Source organism: Molossus molossus, unplaced genomic scaffold, assembly GCF_014108415.1.
Source record: "Molossus molossus isolate mMolMol1 unplaced genomic scaffold, mMolMol1.p scaffold_m16_p_19, whole genome shotgun sequence".
NCBI classification, from domain to species: Eukaryota; Metazoa; Chordata; class Mammalia; order Chiroptera; family Molossidae; genus Molossus; species Molossus molossus.
This window is the reverse complement of record NW_023425354.1, coordinates 30,859,300-30,880,379: the sequence shown is the minus strand read 5'-3', so window position 1 is coordinate 30,880,379 and position 21,080 is coordinate 30,859,300. Positions and strand designations below refer to the sequence as shown.

The following is a 21,080-nucleotide window of genomic DNA, read 5'->3' as shown; positions in this document are numbered from 1 at the left end:
AATGCAGGGCCCAAGAGGGCAGAAGGTAGTGGGTGTCTCCCACAAGTGGGTGGCCTGACCTGGAAATGGAGGCGGGGCAATCCCCTCAAGTTGTCTATGCTTCGTAAGAGGTTTCAGGGTGAAGTAGATTGTCTACTCTCCCTTTTTGTCTAAGGGGCATGGATAAAGAGCTAATTTGGCTCAGCGGTTGGAGTGTTGGCCTGCGGTCCAGAGAGACCCGGATTTGGTTCCCGCTAAGGGCATGTACCTTAGTTGCAGTTTGTCCCCAGCCCTGGTTGGGTCGTGCCAGAGGCAGCCACTCGATGTGTCCCTTTCACGTTGATGTTTCTCTCTCTCTCTCCCCACTCTGTCTGAACAAAACATGGAAAAATGTCCTCAGGTGAGGATAAAAAAACAAACAAATAAAAACCTTAGAAATCAATTTTAAAAAGACCCAATTAGAAAAATGGATAGGAAAGGGCCTTTGAGAAGTAAGAAGCCCTCAGCCTCACTCATTATAAAAGGAACCAAAATAAAAACTGGGATAACACCCTGGCTGGGTGGCTCAGTTCGTTGTGGCTTCATCCTATACACCGAAAGTTTTTAAATTCAACTCCCAGTCAGGGCATATACCTAGGTTTCTGGTTTGACCCTTTGTTGGGGCATGTACGGGAGGCAACTGATCAATGTTTCTCTCTCTCTCCCTCCCTCTCTCTAAAATCATTAAAAACACGCCCTGGCCAGTTTGGCTCAGCGGTTAGAGCGTCGGCCTGCGGTCTGGAGAGACCCGGGTTCGGTTCCCGCTAAGGGCACGTACTTCGGTTGCAGTTTGTCCCCGGCCCTGGTTGGTCGAGCGGGTGGCAGCCACTCGATGTGTCCCTTCACGTCGATGTTTCTCTCTCTCTCTCTCTCTCTCCCTTCCTCTCTCTCTCTCCCACTCTATCTCTACAAAAAAATGGAAAAATATCCTCGGGTGAGGATAAAAAAAAAAAAATAAATAAATAAAATCATTAAAAACACATTCTCAGGTGAGGATTAAAAAAACTGTGATACCAGTTTTTTCCTATCAGGCCAGCAAAGATTTTAAAAAATTCTTTGGTAATATGCTGTGTTTGTGTGGGTGTGAGGAAACTGCTGCATTCATTCATTGTTGGTAGGAGTGGAAACTGACACAGCCTTTCTGAAAGGCAGTTGGGAACTCTGAATCTTACTTAAAAGTGCTCATACCTTGTGGCCCAGCAATTCCAGGTCTAGGAAACTACTTCAGAGAAATGCTTACATATACAAATAAAGAACATGTTCAAGAATATTCTTCTAGTTGATAGTTGTCAGTGAAGGGATAGCTCAGTGATGGATTGTCATATGATGGGATAACTATGCAGCAGATAAGGGGATGTGTGTGCCGACGTTTATAGAGCTCAAGTTCGTCGAGTAAACACAGTATATCTTGTGGTTATAAAAACTATGTGCACTCAAAACGGTGTTGTATATTCTCCATGTGTTTGTGTGTGCATGTAAATAAAAGTGGAAAAAGAAAGGCCCAGAAAGACGTCCACTAAACTAACAAACACTAAGGCAGAAAACTGAGATGGGGTGGAGGTCAAAGGCGATATAACTTGATCAGTTCTGTTTTAAATTTTTAAAAAGGAGAATGTATTCATGTAATGAAAACGTAAGTTAAAAGCAATTTTTAGTCCAGCCAGCATGGCTCAGTGGTTGAGCGTCGACCTATGCACCAAGAGGTCACCAGTTTGATTCCCAGTCAGGGCACATGCCCAGGTTGTGGGCCCGATTCCCACTGAGGGGCATGCAGGAGGTGGCCAGTTGATGTTTTTTTGCTCATCAATGTTTCTACCTCTGTCCCTCTCACTTCCTCTCTCTCAAATCAATAAAGGAAAAAAAATTTTTTTAAGCATTTTTAATCAAAGTTCATAGGGGATCTTTGAAGAAATAGGCTTGGACAATGTTGGCTGATGATACCCCTGTGTGCCCCAACTCAGGAAATGGGAGACTCAGGAGCTCAGTCCCCTCCCCTGGGTAAAAGATATCTTGAGGGGATCCCCATATTCATAGCCATGTGCCTCCCATTACATTTTGGTGGGGGTGGCAGCTGAATGTGAAGTGTTTAAGTTTTTTCTTTGGATTTATTCTTCCATTTCTTAGCCAGATGACCATTACTGAGCCACTCTAAAGTTCATTTCCTCTGCTAAACATGAGGAATGATTCTCCTTTGTGAGGTTAGAGTGAACCCGTGGAGGTAAACTGCCTGGCCTCATAAAGCTCAGTAAAGAACAGAACGGTGCTGAGGCTGAGCGGGTGCCCTGTGTGTGGCACTCCTGTTTTCTACACCTGGAACGATCCAGTCAAAGGGCCTTTGCTGCCCTGGCCGGTTTGGCTCAGCGGTTAGAGCGTTGGCCTGTGGACCAGAGTCCTGGGTTCGGTTCCCACTAAGGGCATGTACCTCAGTTGCAATTTGTCCTCGGCCCCGGTTGGGGTCGTTTGGGTGGCAGCCACTCGATGTGTCTCTCTCACATCGATGTTTCTCTCTCTCTCTTCCTCCCTCTCTCCCTCCTGCTCTGTCTGAAGATAAATGCAAAAATGTCCTCAGGTGAGGATAAAAGAGGGGGGGGCTTTGCACTTCTTTCTCGGAAGGAGTTTGTCAGCCTGGGTGGAGATGTGCAAGTGGAGCTCCAAGCCCAGGCCCGAACCCACCATGGTGGAAGCTGTTCCCAAATACATGGCCACCAGAATTTGAAGACATTCCTGTAGCAGTGGTTCTGAGAGCACAAGTGGTGGGGGAAGTCCAGGAAAAATATCTGTGGTCACCATAGCGCTGCTTGCCTCTGCCCCTATCTCTGCTCAGGAGCTGGGCTTGATCCGCAAACCTGCCTCATTCATGACCAGCATCTGCGATGAGCGGGGACAGGAACTCATCTACGCAGGCATGCCCATCACTGAGGTCTTCAAAGAAGAGATGGGCATCGGCGGGGTCCTTGGTCTCCTTTGGTTCCAGAGAAGGTGAGGTGTGGAAGGCAGAAGTTGGTAGGGCTCTGCAAACTGGAGTTAATGATTTTCCCCTGAAGGGAGCGGGATGGGCAGCCTTGCAGAATAGTCCAGGGTTAGTCAGTCTTTATGGCCACAGATCAATTGTAAGGCTAGAGAAAAGAAACACAAGCTGATCCTATGCCTTCCAAGGACAGAAAGGCCAGTCTAAACCAAGAGAAATAGCCCTGGCCGGTTTGGCTCAGTGGTTAGAGCGTCAGCCTGCGGTCCATAGAGACCCGGGTTCGGTTCCCGCTAAGGGCATGTACCTTGGCTGCAGTTTGTCCCCGGCCCTGGTTGGGTCGTGTGGGTGGCGGCCACTCGATGTGTCCCTTTCACATCGATGTTTCTCTCTCTTCCTCTCTCTCCTTCCCACTCTATCTGAGTGAAAAATGGAAAAATGTCCTCGGGTGAGGATTAAAAAAATAAAATAAAAAAAATAAACCAAGAGAAATAGAAAGCATGCCTTAATCAGGAATCTTGGATCAGCCCCCTTCCTTTGGGAACTTATAAAGATAAGGGATGGAGTAAATGCATGCCTCCTGAGAGAAAGGTGAGGGTTAGCAGGGGAGATCTGGACAGATCTGGTAGCTTAAAGAGTGCAGGGTGGTAGAGTTGCTAAACAGGCATAAAGTACTTTCTATCGTCAGCCTGAATGTGAGAAAAAAATTGTTTTTCTCTGCAACTCCCACGCTTAGCCATCCCCTGGGACTGACAGCTGGGCAGAGCCCTGGCTTGGTGCTGGCTTGGGCAGGTTTGTGTCATCCCCCCACCTGGAGAGAGGTGGGTCTTGGTCCTGTTTTGGGCCCTTCCTGGGAAATGTTTATGAGCAGTAACATCTGAGTTACAAGAGCAGGTTTCACTCTGTTCTTGCATCCCCATGTCTCCATACTACATGCTTTTTTTTTTTCCTCACCCAAGGATATTTTCCATTGCTTTTTAGATAGAGTAGGAGGGAGAGAGGGAGAGAGAGACACACACACACAAACACATCCATGTAAGAAAGACACATCGATTGGTTGCCTCCCGCATGACCCCCAGTGGGGTTGGGGGTCAAACTGCGACCTAGGCACATGCCCTTGACCGGGAATTGAACCCATGACCCTTTGGTCTGTAGGCCAGCACTCTAACCACTGAGCCAAACCGACCAGGGCCAGACTTCATTCTTAATCACAGTTGGTAGGATGAACACTGGAGGCCTAGGGCCTCCTACACTGTGAAAACAACAGGGATCTCACCTCTTCTCTGTCTGGTCCATAGAGGGCAGCCACAAATACAGGCCTGTCACAGCAACTCGTGCTGATAACTACTGACTAAAGAAGAGATTTCAAACCCTGGTTGCTAACTATTTAAAAGCAGTATTTGTTATCAGCAAAGTCCAGAGCTGCTCAAGAATCTGGAGGTTTTACCCTGGAGTTGTATGATAGTATCAGACCTGGACTGGCAGGTTGCTGCCTTTCTTGAATTTGAGTGACTTGTTTAGGGAGAGGGGAGAGAGTAGGAGCATGGCTTTGTCAGTGTAACTCCTGTTCAGCAGCTCACCATTGTTTCCACCCTCCTTTCCCTGTCCCTTCACTCACCCTCCTCTAGGTTACCCAAGTATTCCTGCCAGTTCATTGAGATGTGCCTGATGGTGACGGCTGATCACGGGCCAGCAGTGTCTGGGGCTCATAACACCATTATCTGTGCTCGGGCTGGGAAGGACCTGGTCTCCAGCCTCACCTCGGGGCTGCTCACCATTGTGAGTATTGTCATCCTGGGAGGTACGCAGCAGGGACACTGGGCTTTGGCACCATGCTGCTTGGCTACAGCAGGGTCCTAGAAGGAGTCAGGGTTGTTCAGATTGTTCTGCAGAGTTGAAGGAGACTCATAGCTCAGGGCAACATGGGCTTGCTTCTCCTACAGGGGGACCGATTTGGGGGTGCCCTGGATGCAGCAGCCAAGATGTTCAGCAAAGCTTTTGACAGTGGCATTATCCCCATGGAATTTGTGAACAAGATGAAGAAAGAAGGAAAACTGATCATGGGCATCGGTCACCGAGTGAAGTCGGTAAGTTGTTGTTCTCCTTAAAAGACTGGGTAAATGGGGACAAGAGAGCATCAGATTAGTTGAGAACACCCAGGCTCTTGACTCCAACATGCAAAGCTTTGGATGTGTTGACAGATGCCAATGTTATAATATATGTTGTCTTTAAACAGTTTTTGTTGTGTTCAGTTCTGGTGTGAAAATATGATGAGCTGGAAATTTATTCTGTGAACCTTACTGGAGAAAGGACTGAGGTCAGGGTTAAGGGGACATATCAGTCACCTGAGGCCTAGCTGCATGCTGCAGTAACACACACTCCAAAAATCTTAATGGCTTGCAGCAGCAAAGGTTTGTTTCTTATTCACCCTCAATCCACTGCAGGTTGCCTGCTGCTCTGTTCTGTCACCTACACTGAAGAAGCAGCTCCTGTCTGGGAAAACAGTCATGGCCGAATCACTGAAAGCTCTGAAAGCTTTTGCTTGGTACAGCTCACTTTCACTAGAATTCCATTGGCCAATGAAAGTCATATGGTTAAGTCTGACTTCACTGGAAAAGCAATACAGTCGGCACTTGTTTATTGCAGTTAATCAGTTCCAGACTCTACCATGATAAATGAATTTCCACGAAGTAGGACTCTTTATATACAGTCGTCTCTCACCACTTCGCGCTACGACTTCCATGGCTTCACTCTCGCGGTTTTTTCAAATATAGTATAGTATTCTATTTGAGAAAACCGTGATAGAGTGAAGCCGCAAAGGTCAAAGCGCGAAGTGGCGAGGGACGACTGCAGACCCCTTTGCCTTGGGTCTTGGCTCTGTAGCTCTAGAAACCTCAGTCAGTCACTCTGCTGGTTTAGACGGGCTTTATGACTCCAGGGGTCCTTCACTTGGTGAGCTTTGCAGCCCTTTTCTTCCTAACACTGGTTTTTGTTTCCTCACAACTGTAAAAGCAATGCATGCTCAGTATAGAGGACTTAGAAAATACAGAGAAATATAAAGAAGAAAACAAGCGGGTCACATGTATGACACAGAACACCCCCTTCCAGGCATTCAGATGCTTGGCCAGCTCTGGGTAGACCTCCAGAGGTTGCCTGATCAACAAGGACTGACTGCACTGGAACCAGGGGAGCTGGTTAGTTCTGAGGGAATCGTGCAGGTTTTGCAGAACCTTGCTCAGCCACCCCCAGCTCCCAAACAGATAGCACCTCTGCAATTCACGGTGCAAGGCCACTTTCACTGCCACACTCAGTCTTTCAGGCTCCTTCCTTTCCAGAGTCTGCACTGACCTAGCATGTCTCTGCTGAGGCAGGAGGTCCTGGTGGCATTGGGTTTTGGCATGTGCCTCACCCCTCTCACTCCCCCACTGACAGATTAGTGCTTAGTGTGGGTCTTTGAACCGGTGATTCCTCTCTATTCATTGCAGGTCCAGAGTATTTCCTAAAATTTTAGGGGTGCTTGCTTAGTGTGGAACTTTGTCACAGCTTGACCAGCTGCTGAGCTAGTGGGCAGCATGGCTAGTAGCTAGAACCTAAGACTTATGGCTAAAGAGTGGTTAATCCCAGCCCCCTGCTGCTTAACATGGTAGGACCCATGGCTAACTCAACATCTCCAAACCTTAGTTCCTTGTTTGTAGCTTAAAAGAGAGAACCTAAAAGGCTGCTTTGAGGCCCAAATGAAATCTGAGAGGACTTGAAAAACCTTAAGCCCCAGTGTCATAATCTGTGCTACATGGAATCAATCATACATGTGGATCTGGTCCCTAGAACACAACCTGGACATGAAATGTACAGTGTATCTGCTTGCAACATGAGCACAACATATTCCTTAACAGCAGCAGTGTTAGAGTGTATTCCTCTGTAACTTTGAGTCACTTTCTAGATAAACAACCCAGACATGCGAGTGCAGATCCTCAAAGATTATGTCAAACAGCACTTCCCTGCCACCCCCCTGCTCGACTATGCGCTGGAAGTGGAAAAGATTACCACCTCAAAGGTAAAAAAGAAAATGTCCCTAATTCCCAAATCACAGTTTTGGGTGAATTACTTGGGGGAAATGAGACAACAGCCAAGTTGTTACCTTTTGATTGTGTAGCTAAAATTCAACCTGGTTTTCTGGAAATCTTTATTTCTGTTGCATAACTAAGTTCAACACACATGTACTAAGTGTCAGCTAGGCGTTGAGTCCTTTGCTAGACAGTGGGGTTTGAACTCAGTAAGACAGTCTCTTCTAACTACCTGGGATGCTTTGGTAGGAGGTTTTTAAATGGTGATCAGAATGTGTAGTGTAGTAGTAGTAGTGAAAAATTACAAAATGAGAAATAATGATAAATGCTTTGAATATTTTGCCTTCCCAGAAACCAAATCTTATCCTGAATGTAGATGGCTTCATTGGAGTTGCGTTTGTAGACATGCTTAGAAACTGTGGGTCCTTTACTCGGTGAGCATTGCAGCCCTTTCCTTCTTCATAATGTTTATTGATTGTTGTTGTTCCCTCCCAACTCTGAAAGCAGTGCATGCTCATCATAGAGGATTGAGAAACTATGGAGAAGTATAAAAAAGAACGAAAACTATCTCTCCTCCTTCCACCCGGAGCACGCCTCTATTCTGCTTTGAAATCAGAGACAGCTAGCTTCTCACTCCTGGGCAGAGGTTGTACAGTCTGTGGGGAAGAGGGCAGTTGTGAGCCATTTTAAAACTACATGTTGAGACCTGGCCGGTGTAGCTTAGTGGGTTGGAGCATCATCCCATGAAAGGTTGCAGGTTTGATTCTTGGTCAGGGTGCATAGGGGAGGGAACCAGTCTCCCCCCACCCCTTCCCTCTCTCTAAAATCAGTGACAACATATACTCAGGGTTAAAAAGAAAACAAAATTACATGTTGATTGTGTGTTGCAGGGAAGAAGCTGATGAATATATTGACATTGGAGCCCTCAATGGCATCTTTGTGTTGGGAAGGAGTATGGGCTTCATTGGTGAGTTATTGTTTTAAGAGTTTTTAATATGGGTTATTGTTTTTTTTTTTTTTAATGTGTTTTTATTGATTTATTTCTCTCAGAGAGAGACGAAGGGAAAGAGAGACTGAAACATGGATGTGAGAGAGAAACATCAATTATCTGCCTCCCACAAACGCCCCCTACTGGAGAATCATGCTCACAACCTGGGCATGTGCCCTGACAAGGAAATCAAACCTGGACCTCTCAGTCCATGGGAGGACAGGCAATCCTCTCAGCCACACTGTTCCCCCTGCCCCCATGCTCCAGCTACACCACTTAATTTATGTGGTGAGTTTCTACAAAAGAGATGTCACATTGACTTAATCATTGTTCCTAATCCTTCTTTCCTTACTTTCACTTCCTCCTTTGTTCCTTTGTCTTGGAAATGACCTCGTTTGCAAACCTAGGAAAATACAATTAAATCAAAGTTACCTTTTTTTTTATTTAACCAAGCCTGACATCTACCTATGGAATGGATCTGGATTTACTTCCCCATTTCTTTGTATCTAACTTTTTATATTAGAAAGATTTCCCTTCCTTATCCTTTTTCCTTCACCAAACTTGAACAAATCCACCAACTCTTAAAAAAATACAATTTGCTCCATTTTAGGACACTATCTTGATCAGAAGAGGCTGAAGCAGGGGCTGTATCGTCACCCATGGGATGATATTTCATATGTTCTTCCGGAACACATGAGCATGTAACTGAGCCAGGAACCCTGTTGCAGTCAAGAGAAGTCAACTCCTCCCCTGGGAAGTAGCGTGCAGACAGCTGGCACTGGAGCTTGCTATAGGATGGGCCTGGAATGTAAACAGCCACCGGTGTACAGGCATCAAAGACCAACACCCACAGGCTAACACTGTTCAGTCCACACAAAGAAGCTTAATATTTTTTTTTTTATAAGCATAGAAATAAAAACAGCCAATATTTGTGACATTTGCTCTGCTACCTGTATTTATTACATAAAAGCATCTAAGCACTGTCAGGATAGTGTTTTTCCTCATTGTAGGGCTTTCTGATGTTGCTTTCTTTTTTCCATTAAAATATTTTTCCCTTGGAGGAAGGGAATGCAACTTTTAAGACCTCAAGATACTATACATTTAAAGTATCCCTAATGTCTTGTGTTTTCGCTTCCCTTTCTTCCTGCTCATATAACAAAGAGCATTGTATTAATCTGATCTTTTTAGGATCTTTTTGTATGTTCTGTGTTAAGGATTTGTTTGGTATCTCACTGAAATGTTCCATGTTGCAGACCAAAATCTGCTTATTTCAGGGGGTTGAGACCATTGTATCCTTAGCCATTGTCACAAAATGTGTGGAGTAGTAATTTTAAATGTAAAGTTGTAACATACATATGTTTAAAATGGAAATGCAAAGTAAAAAGCTGTGAAATGTCTGTCTTATGTTCTCTGGATTTATGCAACTGACTTGTCTGTCTTTTACTGAAGTGTGGGTCCAAGGACTCCTCTCTAGCCAGTTTGCATCTGTAATCTACAAAGATTCTGGGCAGCTGGGACCTCAGTCTCTTCTCCGTATTATCATAGTTTGGTTTGAATAAACTATATAGTAACAATGAATACCTACTGCTGTCTCATGTCATCCATACCCTTTCATCTGTAGTCCTTTGAACTGTACTTTCTAATAATTATACATGTAGTCTTAAAAATGTTAATCTGCCTCTTTTTTTTTTTTTTTTAAGGTAATTAATCAAAACACTATTTCCAAAAACAAAACACCCACTCCTAAATCTGTACCTCCCTCTTTCTCAGTGAATGAGAACCAAAGCTCCACCCACCCAGATACACAAGCCAACAACTTGGGAATCCTTTACTTCTCCATCTGCATGACAAGTCCTGTTGATTTATCCTTTAAAATATAATTTAGATATAAATGATGTATTAGTTTCAGACATACAACCTAATAATTTGGTATTTGTATATACTGCAAAATAATCATAGTAAGACGCCATTCAATTTACCCTTTATCCCTCTGATGGATCCATATCTGGTGTGCTAACTTGTGCATCTGTTTCTACTTTTGACACCTCACAGTCCATTCTCCATGCAGCTACCAGTGATATTTTTTAAAACATCTCATTTTAAACACTCCCTTGCTTAAAACCCAAAAGTAGCTTTTGGTCATCTTAATACAGGGAACAGTATAGCTGTGCAGGCCAAGAACTGCAAAACAAGCATCTCATTTAATCACATCAATCTTCCAACACAGATAATATTACTGTTGTTAGAAGATAATGAATTCACAGATAAGTAGCCTGCTCACCCTCATTCATGAGTTGCAACCCCAACTCATCCATAAATTGGGGCTCGGTCTCAAGACTTTTCTTAATTTACTCCAAAACCATTTAAAAATGTTAAGTAGAAATCCCGCCCTGGCTGGTGTGTGTCATTTGGTTGGAATGTCCACCCCTATGCCGAAAAGCTGCAGGTTCAATTCCCTGTCAGGGCACATACCTAGGTGATCCGGTTCCGCGTGTGTTGAGATAACCAATGGATGTTCTTTCTCACACTGATGTTTCTCTGGCTCTCTTTCTCTCTCTCCCCCTTCCTCACTGTAAAACAGGTGAGGATTAAAAAAAAAATCCTGTGTTGCTACACAAGACACTAACAGTGGGTGATGGTCTAAGGTGGCTTTTGTTTTACAAAATGCCCACGAAGAAGAGCATGCTACTCAACAAAGAAGCCATCCTCTACCGACGTGTGAGTAGCGGGCCTCCTGGCTGGAGAGCAGTACAGTCGACCCTTACCCAAGGTGGGAGGGGGTCGGGGGGCGCGACGGCGCGTGCGCAGACCCCGGTGCCGGCCGGCTCCGCCCCGCGCCCACTATTTATTCCCAGAATCCTTCTGTGTCGCACCAGAACGGCTGGATCGTTCCGAGACTTCGGCGGCCCGGCGCTGCGGCGTCAAGATGGCGGCTGCGGCAGTAGCGGCGGCGGCCGCAGCGGCCGCGGCTGCATCTCTGCAGGTACTCGAGATGGAGAGCATGGAGACGGCCGCCGCCGGCTCGGCGGGGCTGGCTGCCGAAGTCAGGGGCAGCGGGACGGTGGACTTCGGGCCTGGGCCTGGCTTATCTGCCATGGAGGCGAGCGGGGGCGATCCAGGCCCAGAAGCCGAGGATTTCGAGTGCAGCTCGCACTGCTCGGAGCTGTCGTGGAGGCAGAACGAGCAGCGCCGCCAGGGCCTCTTCTGCGACATTACCTTGTGCTTCGGCGGTGCCGGAGGCCGCGAGTTCCGGGCCCACCGCTCGGTGCTGGCCGCCGCCACCGAGTACTTCACTCCCCTGCTCTCCGGCCAGTTCTCCGAGTCCCGCTCCGGCCGGGTGGAGATGCGCAAGTGGAGCTCCGAGCCCGGGCCCGAACCCGACACAGTGGAAGCCGTTATCGAATATATGTACACCGGGCGCATCCGCGTCAGCACGGGTAGTGTGCACGAGGTGCTGGAGTTGGCCGACAGGTAGGCAGGGGGAGCGGGAAGTGGAGATGCTGGCCTCCCAGGGGCCGCGTCCAAAGGATGGCGCAGGAGAAGGCAAGGCGGGGAGGGCAGTACCTACGGCTGAGTTCGAGTGAACCCTGAGGAAATGCATCCGTGTGATATTTACTGGGTGCCTGCTGTGTGCTGCGGGGCAGCTTGTGCGCTGGGCACCGAGGATGCAACTGGCCAGTCAGGTGAAAGGCTACTGGCCCTGAGGGAGTTCACATTCCAGGTGGAGGAACAAAGGCAGTGAAAAGTCCGCATGTTGTAAGTGCTGTATTGACGTTAAAAAGGAATGAAGGGGAAGATGGGCTGAGGAAGGGCGGGCTTTCTCCGGAGGTGACATTTAAACCGACTTCTCAACAACAAAGATGAGGAATGAACATTCCAGGCAGATAGCGCAGAGGCCCTCAGGCAAGATCCAGTTTGGTTTAGAAAAGAACTAAAATGGAAAAATCCAGTGGGGCTGGATATAGTGGGTGAAGGGGAGATAGGTGTGTGGAATGCGTTGGAATAAGGAGTTTGGATTTTACTGGGTGATGAGAAACTGGGTAAAGAGATTATCTGATTTAAATATTTTAAAAGGTGATTCTGCTGCATGGAAAGTGGATTGCAGGTGGGCAGGAATGGATGCACCAGAGACTGGTTAGGAGGCAGGTGAATGGTTTATAGAGATGGGAGGAACCTGTTTAGGCTGTATTATGTTACAGATACATTATTTTAACAATTAGCTATTGAGTACCTATTATGCACCAGTTCAGACACTGGGTTCTAAGGTGCTGGGAATTCAGTGGTCAACAAAACAGACAAAAGTCCCTTCCTTATTGCACTCATATTAGTAGATGGACAACAGATAAGTGAAATAGCATGTTGGGTGATTGTTATAGCTGTGATGAAAAATAAAGCATGGTGGGGACATATAGAAAGTGCTGATGAAGAGAAACTATTTTTTAAATTAAATAGAGAATTCTTCACAAAGAAAACATTTTGCAAAGAACCGAAGGAGACAAGATGAATCAGAGTGTTGGTGTAAAGGCCATGAAGTGGAATTTGGATAGTAAAGAACAGCAGGAGGCCATTGTGGCTGGGTCACAGAGATGCTGAATGAGAGTAGGAGAGGCCTCTGGGTGGTAACAGGGCCTTGTTGGCCTGTGGAAGGACTTGAACTCTTACTCTGAATGACATGGGAAGGTTTGCGGAAGACTAATGAGGCACTCTGATTTGAAGAATTCTGCTGTGTTGAAAAAAGGATGGGGCAGTGGGGAAGGGGCTGCAAGAGTGGAAGCAGAGACTAGTTTAGGAGATTGTTGCAATGGTGGTAGAGACTTGGACCAAGGAGGGAGACGTAAAGGTAATAAGTGCTTCCATTCTAGATATATTTTGAAGATAGAGGAGATGAATTTGATGGGTGTAAGAGAAAGGCTGCTAGTTTTTGGACCCAAGCAATTGGAAAGATGGAGTTGATATTTATTAACATGGAAGACTGCAGGAAAGCAAGTTTGGGGGAAGATTAAGAGTTTGGTTTGGATTCAAGAGAGGTCTGAGTAGGCAGGAGGATATCAGAGCATTGAGAACTAGAGATTGGGAGGAAATTAGTATATAAATGATAATTAAAGCTATGGGACTGGATGATAGATAGAAAAAAAAGGCAGGACTGAGTCCTGGTGTTTTTCAAAATATTAAAGAAGAACCAGCAGAGAAGGCTGATTTTATGAAAGCCTAGAACGAAAGGGTGCCAATCATGTCAGCTCTGTCAGCCGTAAGTGATCATTGAATTTGGCCATAATAGAGGTCTTTGATGGCATTTACAAGAGCCATTAAAAAAATTTTATTTTATTTTATTGATTTGTGTGCGTGTGTGTGAGAGAGAGAGAGAAAAAAAAAGAAAGAGATTTGTTGTCCCACTTATTTATGCATTCATTGGTTGATTTTTTTTTTTTAAATCCTGACCGGAGGACATTTTTTTTTTTTTTGCATTTATCTTCAGATAGAGTGGGAGAGAGAGAGATGAAGAGAGAGAGAGAAACATCGATGTGAGAGAGACACATCAAGTGGTCACCACCCACACGACTCCAACTGGGGCTGGGGACAAACTGCAACGGAGGTATGTGTCGTGCCCTTAGCGGGAACCGAACCCAGGATCTCTCATCCACGGGCCAATGCTCTAACCGCTGAGCAAAACCCGCCAGGACCATTGGTTGATTTTTTTTTTTTATCCTCATCCGAGAACATTTTTCGATATTTTGTTCAGCTAGAGTGGGAGGGAGTGAGAGAGAAACATCGATGTGAAAGGGACACATCGAGTGGTTGCCACCCACATGACCCAACCAGGGCTGGGGACAAACTGCAACTAAGGTACGTGCCCTTAGCAGGACCCAAACCGGGTCTCTCCAGACCGCAAGCCGAAGTTCTAACCGGCCAGGGCCACTGGTTGATTTTTGTATGTGCCCTGACCAGAGTTTGAACCCGAAACTTTGGCATATCAGGACAGTGCCCTAACTGAACTACCCAGCCAGTGACAAGAGCCATTTAAGTAAAGTCTTGCTGCAAGACTTTCAGAAAAGAGGATCAGAAAAATGATACACATGGAAATGTTTGGAGATGAGTCCAGGGAGATCTGTTTTTGTCCTCCCTCTAAGATAAGAGATACTAGAGCATGTTTATATACTGATGAAAAATGAATCAGTAGAAGAGGAGAAATTGATATTACAGGAGCAGGGGAATAATTGCAGAAGCAATGTTCTTAAAACCAAGAAGGGGGTAGAATCTATATTAAAAATGGAAAAGTTGGACTGGGAAGGCATAGTATAGGGTATAGCTGTAGGCAGTTTGGGTGGTGGGAAGATGAAGTTTCTGCCTGATTGCTTCTCTTTTCTCTAAGTGTGAGACTGGGTCATCCATTAGAGGGTGGAGTGGGGCAAGGTGGGACAGTTATAGTCTGAGAGGTGGGAAGAAGGGTCATTGTACTCACTCATGCTGTTTGCTTCTGTAACATGAGCCTGTGTTTTTCAGATTTGTCCCTGCTTTATTGGGGAGTGGGGGTGAAGAGGAGAGAACACCTCAGACAATTTACTTAAAACACTAATTTCTCTCCATCTGTCAGCTGTTGAGCAGCTGCCTTGTGTTAGGCACTGTTCTGAGTGCCCTGCAACCATCACATCTAATCTTATCATCAGCTTTGAGGCAGGATCCCTCTCCCTACCACCCTCTTCACCTGCCCCCAATATACTCTGTCAATCATACCTACATTGTAGGGCACTTACAATGTAAATAATAGGAAGCACGGTGTTCGATGCCCATCACATGGCAAATGCCTAGTCTATGCTAGCTTTTGTTTTCATAGAGCAGTGTTTCTAAACACTTGTCCAAGGGAATATGTGTCAGAATTACCCCGAGTGCCTGCCAAAATTAGGAGCTGGGGGTGGATCACCTGGAAATGTAGTGACCCTGACACCCAGACATGTTTGAGAGCTACTAGAACTCTTACTACTCCACCTTGTCTTATGTCTAAGATGTATGTTCCCTGAAAAGGGTGAAGGGAGCCTGTCTTACTCATCTTTATATCATTGTTAGATAGTGTTGTCCGATAGTGGATAGTCATTGGCACCAATTCATTGTCAACAGGAATTCCCAATTTGGGGTGTGGTGAATTCAGTGCAAACAGCTCAATCATACAGCACAGCTGTGAAAACAGCATGGCCTATGGAACAACTCAATTGTGGTACAGCAGGGCTGTGAGGCAGCCCTGGGGCCAGGCCCCTCTGTAGCTAGACAGGTCTGCTCTGCTTCTCAAGCTGCACTGTTCTGCTGTGTTCTCTGCCAGTCTGCTCTGGCCTGTTCTGGTCTGCTTCACACTGCTCCATTCAGACATCTTTGGTGTTTCAGCTCAGCCAGGGATACCCAGTCTTTGGTGGAAGAGAAAAGCCTGCTGTCAGAGCCAGAGGAGAGCTGGCTTATTTGGACAAAAGTCCCTGTCCCTGGTCCCTGATTGGTGTGTTCTCATGCAAATGAGGACTCCAAATCCTCACAGTTTGATTGGTCCAAAAGGCACTATCCTGATTGGTCAGAATAGAGCCACTCTGGTTGGCTGGAGTTGCATAGCTATGATTGGATGGGGGAAAGCCTCAGTCCTATTGGTTGAAATTGAATTTCAGGAACTCCTTTATAAGAGCTGGCTCAAATGGCAGAAACACAAGGCAGGCAGGCAGGCAGTTCAGTGCAGCTGTAGTTCAATGCAGGCCTCTTCCTGAAGTGAGAGGCCCCTGTGTAGAAATGGCTGCTAGGCTCTGTTTTTTTAAAAATTTGAACCTAGCCCTGTCCAGTTTTGCTCAGTGATTAGAGTGTCGGCCTGCAGTCCAGAGAGACCCGGGTTTGGTTCTCACTAAGGGCATGTACCTCAGTTGCAGTTTGTCTCCAGCCCTGGTTGGGGTCGTGTGGGTGGCAACCACTTGATGTGTCTCTCTCACGTCAATGTTTCTCTCTCTCTCTCTCTCTCTCTCTCTTCCTCCTCTCTCCCTCCTGCTCTATCTGAAGATAAATACAAAAGTGTCCTCGGGTGAGGATAAAAAAAAAAAAAAGAACCCAGTTAGCTACCAGGAGCCCTTTCTTAGTAGGTACCTTCTTTCTCGGGGTTCACAGTAGTTGTAATAACCATAATAACAAATAACTACTGACTTAGAGAGGCCTGGACTGATAAAGTCATACTTATATTGTTAAGGTTCTCAGTTCTGCCCTGAGCAGTTTGGCTCAGCAGTTACAGCATTGGCCCGCGGACCACAAGAGTTGCAGGTTCGATTCCGGCCAAGGGCACATACCTCGGTTGTGGTTCGTCCCTGGCCCTGGTCTGGGTCGTGCGATAGGCAGCCAGTCAATATGTCTCTCTCACATCCATGCTTCTTTCTCTCCCCCTCCCACTCTATCTAACTATATTTGGAAAAATGTCCTTGGGTGAAGATTTCTTTAAAAGGGTTCTTAGTTCTGGGGGCATTCTCTTTTTAAAGCTGTGGTCTCAAATTGGCTACGCTTAGGGCTGAATTCTGCCAGATTTATGGATTTGTTTGAAACTATTTTGTTTATGTTTTAAGATAGAGAGAAAGGGAGAGAGAGATAGAAACATTGATGTGAGAAACATCCATCGGCTGCCTCCTGCATGCCCCCTACTGGGGATTGAGCCCACAACCTGGGCATGTGCCCTGACCCGGAATCGAACTGGCGACCTCTTGGTGCATGGGTTAATGCTCAGCCAGTGAGCCACACCGCCAGGCTTGTATGTGCTTTTTGATTTTTTAGAGAAAAAGGAAGAAAGAGAGAGAGAGAAACAGCAATGTTAGAGAGAAACATCAGTCACCTGCCTCCTGCACGTCCTCTACTGGGGATCCAGCTCACAATCTGGCATGTTCCCTGACCGGGAATCGAACGGGTCCTCTCAGTCCATGGGACTACACTCAATCCACTGAGCCACACCAGCCTGGCTTATATGTGCTTTTAAACATACTTTTCAGCTCCCTCCCTCCCAAAAGGCACAGCCTCAGATTTCCTACATGGCTGCTCCTTTCCTTTCTAATAAAAAATAAATAAATAAGTAAATAAATAAACATACTTTTCAGCATAATTCATTTTAATTTGAGAGTATTTGCTTTTTTCAGATATTGTGCATTTAGTGAGGTGAGGCGTACCATTTCAAATTATATAATTTAGATGCTCTCAAAATGCAGCCATATAAAATATTTGAAAATTAATTATTCTTTTTCTTGATTTTAGGTTCCTATTAATTCGTTTAAAGGAATTTTGTGGAGAATTTCTCAAGAAAAAGCTTCATCTCTCTAATTGCGTGGCCATTCATAGCTTAGCTCACATGTATACCCTGAGCCAACTTGCTCTGAAAGCTGCTGATATGATACGGAGAAATTTCCACAAAGTAATTCAGGATGAGGAATTTTATACTTTACCTTTCCATCTTATTCGAGACTGGCTGTCAGATTTGGAAATTACGGTCGATTCTGAAGAGGTTCTTTTTGAAACAGTTTTGAAGTGGGTTCAGAGAAATGCTGAAGAGAGGGAGAGATACTTCGAAGAACTTTTTAAATTGCTCAGATTGTCCCAGATGAAACCTACTTACCTTACTCGACATGTCAAACCAGAGAGGCTGGTGGCTAACAATGAAGTTTGTGTCAAGTTAGTGGCTGATGCAGTGGAGAGGCATGCTCTAAGAGCTGAGAACATACAGTCAGGCACATTCCAGCACCCCGCTTCTCATGTCTCGTTATTACCTCGCTATGGGCAAAACATGGACGTGATCATGGTCATTGGAGGCGTGTCAGAAGGAGGGGACTATTTAAGTGAATGTGTGGGATATTTTGTTGATGAGGACAGATGGGTAAACCTGCCCCATATTCATAATCACCTGGATGGACATGCAGTTGCAGTAACAGAATCCCATGTGTATGTTGCTGGATCAATGGAACCAGGGTTTGCTAAAACTGTGGAAAGATATAACCCAAATTTTAATATATGGGAACATGTTTGTAGTCTGATGACAAGGAAGCATTCTTTTGGGCTAACACAAGTCAAAGGGAAGCTCTATAGTATTGGAGGACATGGCAACTTTAGTCCTGGCTTTAAAGATGTTACTGTTTATAATCCCGAGATTGATAAGTGGCACAACTTGGAATCAGCACCAAAGATTCTTCGAGATGTCAAAGCACTAGCCATTGAAGACCGGTTTGTGTACATTGCTGCTCGCACTCCTGTGGACCGGGACACTGAAGATGGATTAAAGGCTGTAATTACTTGCTATGATACAGAGACTCGACAGTGGCAAGATGTGAAATCTTTGCCACTTATTGACAACTACTGCTTTTTCCAAATGTCCGTGGTCAATTCAAACTTTTATCAGACAGCATCATGCTGCCCTAAGAGTTATTCTCTAGAAAATGAAGAGGCAGTCAGAAAAATTGCCAGCCAAGTTTCTGATGAGATCCTTGAAAGCTTACCTCCAGAAGTCCTAAGCATCGAAGGAGCAGCCATTTGCTACTACAAAGATGATGTTTTCATTATTGGAGGCTGGAAAAACAGTGATGATATTGACAAGCAGTATCGGAAAGAAGCCTACCGATATTGTGCTGAGAGAAAAAGGTGGATGCTGCTTCCTCCCATGCCGCAGCCTCGTTGTAGAGCCACTGCTTGCCATGTGAGAATCCCTTACCGGTACTTGCATGGCACACAGAGATATCCTATGCCTCAAAACTTAATGTGGCAGAAGGACCGGATCAGACAGATGCAAGAAATACATCGGCATGCCCTAAACATGCGGCGAGTGCCAAGCTCTCAGATCGAATGCTAGGTTCTGTAATACATGCAGCTTAATACAGTTATACCTGTTTTATGGAGCTGAAGATATCCAGACTGTTACTTGAAAAAGTATGTCGATAACTTATTTTCTACCTGAGTTGATTATTGCCCCCTATAAAGGAAATATAGTTAAAAACGGAAGACTGGGAAACTCAATTCAGTACGTGGTAATTTTTGTTAGCTTGCAATCTTTTTCTGCCTTTGGTCTCTGTCTTTGGTTTGTATGTGTATGTGCTAGCTAAATAAAATCTTATTAAAGACAAGTGGGGAAACCAGGTATAGTTACTTGGCTGGTTTTCTGCCAAGAAGTTATAACTCCTATGTCTTAGGAACTTGGGTTTTGAACATGCTTTAAGCACCAATTTTATTTGCACATTTACCTTGATAATTCCTTTTCATTTTTTCTGAACGGTTTGTTTTGACAAGATCAGAATTTATGCATTGAGCCCTCATCTGCAAGAGGTATGTGCAATAGTGGGACTGAAATTTGAAGGAAAAAGCACAATGTTTCAGCAAGATGATTTTAGAATGTTTGCATTGACATTTTGTTTATCTAGAAGTGCTGTTTTATTTCCTTCTAGAAGGGATGACTAATGAGAAATTTGTGATTGGTTCATACATTTTTTTTAAAAATATTTTTTCATTTCTTTAGCCAACTGAGTTATCAACTTCAAGCCATCACTCTGAAATGATGGTAGTTGGCACAAGAATTGATCTTTAGCTGATTGATTGAATACAGAGGACATTATATATGAAATTTGTTTCTCTGAGACGAGAAGTATTATTAATGTAGTCTGAGAAATCAAAGGCATTAAAAAATTTCAAAATACTTTTTCAGGAGTTGCAGGCTTATTTGAGGATAAGTTAATGAGTGTAAATAATGCCTATGACAATCGACACTCAATGCCTTCAATTTTAAATTTTGGTCTAGTGCATATTTAATAGAATCTTCATTCCTTTCTAAAAGAAACTTTTTTCAAAATGGAAAGGAAATAACAATTTAGAGAAATATTGGTAAGGAAAAACCTTATTTCTCGCCCCGATTGTTATAATGTTATATCAAGTTACCCTAGACTTTTTTTTTTTTTTAGTAAGAGTTTATTTGAGCCAAACTGACCACATATGCTGGGAGCAAGATTTCAAATACTCCCCAGTTGTCCTGTACTTTAATTGAAACTGTCTGAGCCTAGAATATCAAATTTACGTGCATAATTCTGGCTCTTCAAAATTTATCGTTGTAGTTATCTTTTTATTTTTATTCATTCTTCTGATTCTATTAACACATTCCCAAGCTTTATACAAATTAGCACTCAGGTTGACTATTTTAGCACTCAGTAATTCCTGTTCTTACTGTTTGCAATGTGAGTCCAGTATATATATTTTTCGTTTCTTTCGAAATATCTCTACTATCTTAGACATTCCAGAACATTGTCCTAGAAGTTGAATTCTAAGTGTATTAATTTTTCCTTTCTATTCTATTATAGTTAACCTCCTTATTAGTGTTATCAAACATCAAAAACAAAACTACATCCAGAAATTTTAGCTCTCAGTTTGCTATAAGACTATTAATGTTTAGCCCTTGGACTCTATACTAAGAACTTTTGTGAAATTTCTAAATTGATACCCCTGCCTGGGACAGTTTTTCAATAAATGAATTGGAAATCTGTTTTAAAACTATTTAATTTAGACTCAATTTCTGTGTATTTCTAGTTATTTTAATAAAAGCCATTGGAATCTGAGACATGCTAATTCTTAGTTGTGAGAGATCTATGCAAGTAAGACAGAAAAGCTCATTGAATGAAGTTCTCATTTCTCACGGATAGACTATGCGAGCAAACTTCCTTTTCTTGGTGGTTTAAATAATTTAGTAACTCACTGTGCTGGCACTTTCTAGAAGCGTGTGATGTAGGGATTTGGGGCTTTTTTTTTGTCTCAGAGTTTTCTGAGACAGTCACCAATTTATTTGGAGGGTTGTCTTTTTGTCATATGATATGGCAGAAATTATATATAACTTGTAAGGTTTAGGTATAATCTGGTTTTGAAAACTTGATTGAAATTGTTGTTTTTTAACTTAGCAGGCAGCCTAGGCCATGGGTGAAAAGAAGGGGTAAGTCCTTCCTTGCATGATAATGTGTGCAGGTTTTCCTGACTACTGAAGTTCTAATTTTCATATTTGAATTCACACGTGTGATTTCACATCAATAAC

At 44.3% G+C, this 21,080-nt stretch overlaps 2 protein-coding genes across 5 annotated transcripts in view; both read left to right on the top strand.

The window, feature by feature from the left end:
* Positions 1-9,632, top strand: part of ACLY (ATP citrate lyase) — a 45,777-nt gene extending 36,145 nt beyond the window's left edge. For 2 of the 4 annotated variants that reach the window (XM_036268020.1, XM_036268018.1), the window contains 7 exons: positions 2,843-2,997; positions 4,612-4,762; positions 4,927-5,070; positions 6,924-7,037; positions 7,399-7,481; positions 7,938-8,014; positions 8,646-9,609. In XM_036268020.1, coding sequence (XP_036123913.1) covers positions 2,843-2,997; positions 4,612-4,762; positions 4,927-5,070; positions 6,924-7,037; positions 7,399-7,481; positions 7,938-8,014; positions 8,646-8,740 — 819 coding nt within the window. In that variant the 3' untranslated portion in view covers positions 8,741-9,609. Of the gene's footprint in view, positions 1-2,842; positions 2,998-4,611; positions 4,763-4,926; positions 5,071-6,923; positions 7,038-7,398; positions 7,482-7,937; positions 8,015-8,645 lie in introns of all 4 variants that reach the window. The other 2 variants (XM_036268022.1, XM_036268019.1) reach the window with 2 other exon arrangements.
* A 1,310-nt stretch (positions 9,633-10,942) lies between these two features.
* KLHL11 (kelch like family member 11) lies at positions 10,943-19,062 on the top strand. The gene is made up of 2 exons (XM_036269154.1): positions 10,943-11,506; positions 17,285-19,062. The coding sequence occupies exons 1-2, from the start codon at positions 10,962-10,964 to the stop codon at positions 18,864-18,866; spliced, it is 2,127 nt and encodes a 708-aa protein (XP_036125047.1). The 5' UTR covers positions 10,943-10,961; the 3' UTR covers positions 18,867-19,062.
* Positions 19,063-21,080: the final 2,018 nt, after the last annotated feature.

Coding starts and splice junctions, on each gene's coding strand:
- KLHL11 (XM_036269154.1), top strand. CDS start 10,962: ATGGCGGCTGCGGCAGTAGCGGCGGCGGCCGCAGCGGCCGCGGCTGCA. Junction 11,507..17,284: donor GTGCTGGAGTTGGCCGACAG/GTAGGCAGGGGG, acceptor TCTTGATTTTAG/GTTCCTATTAATTCGTTTAA.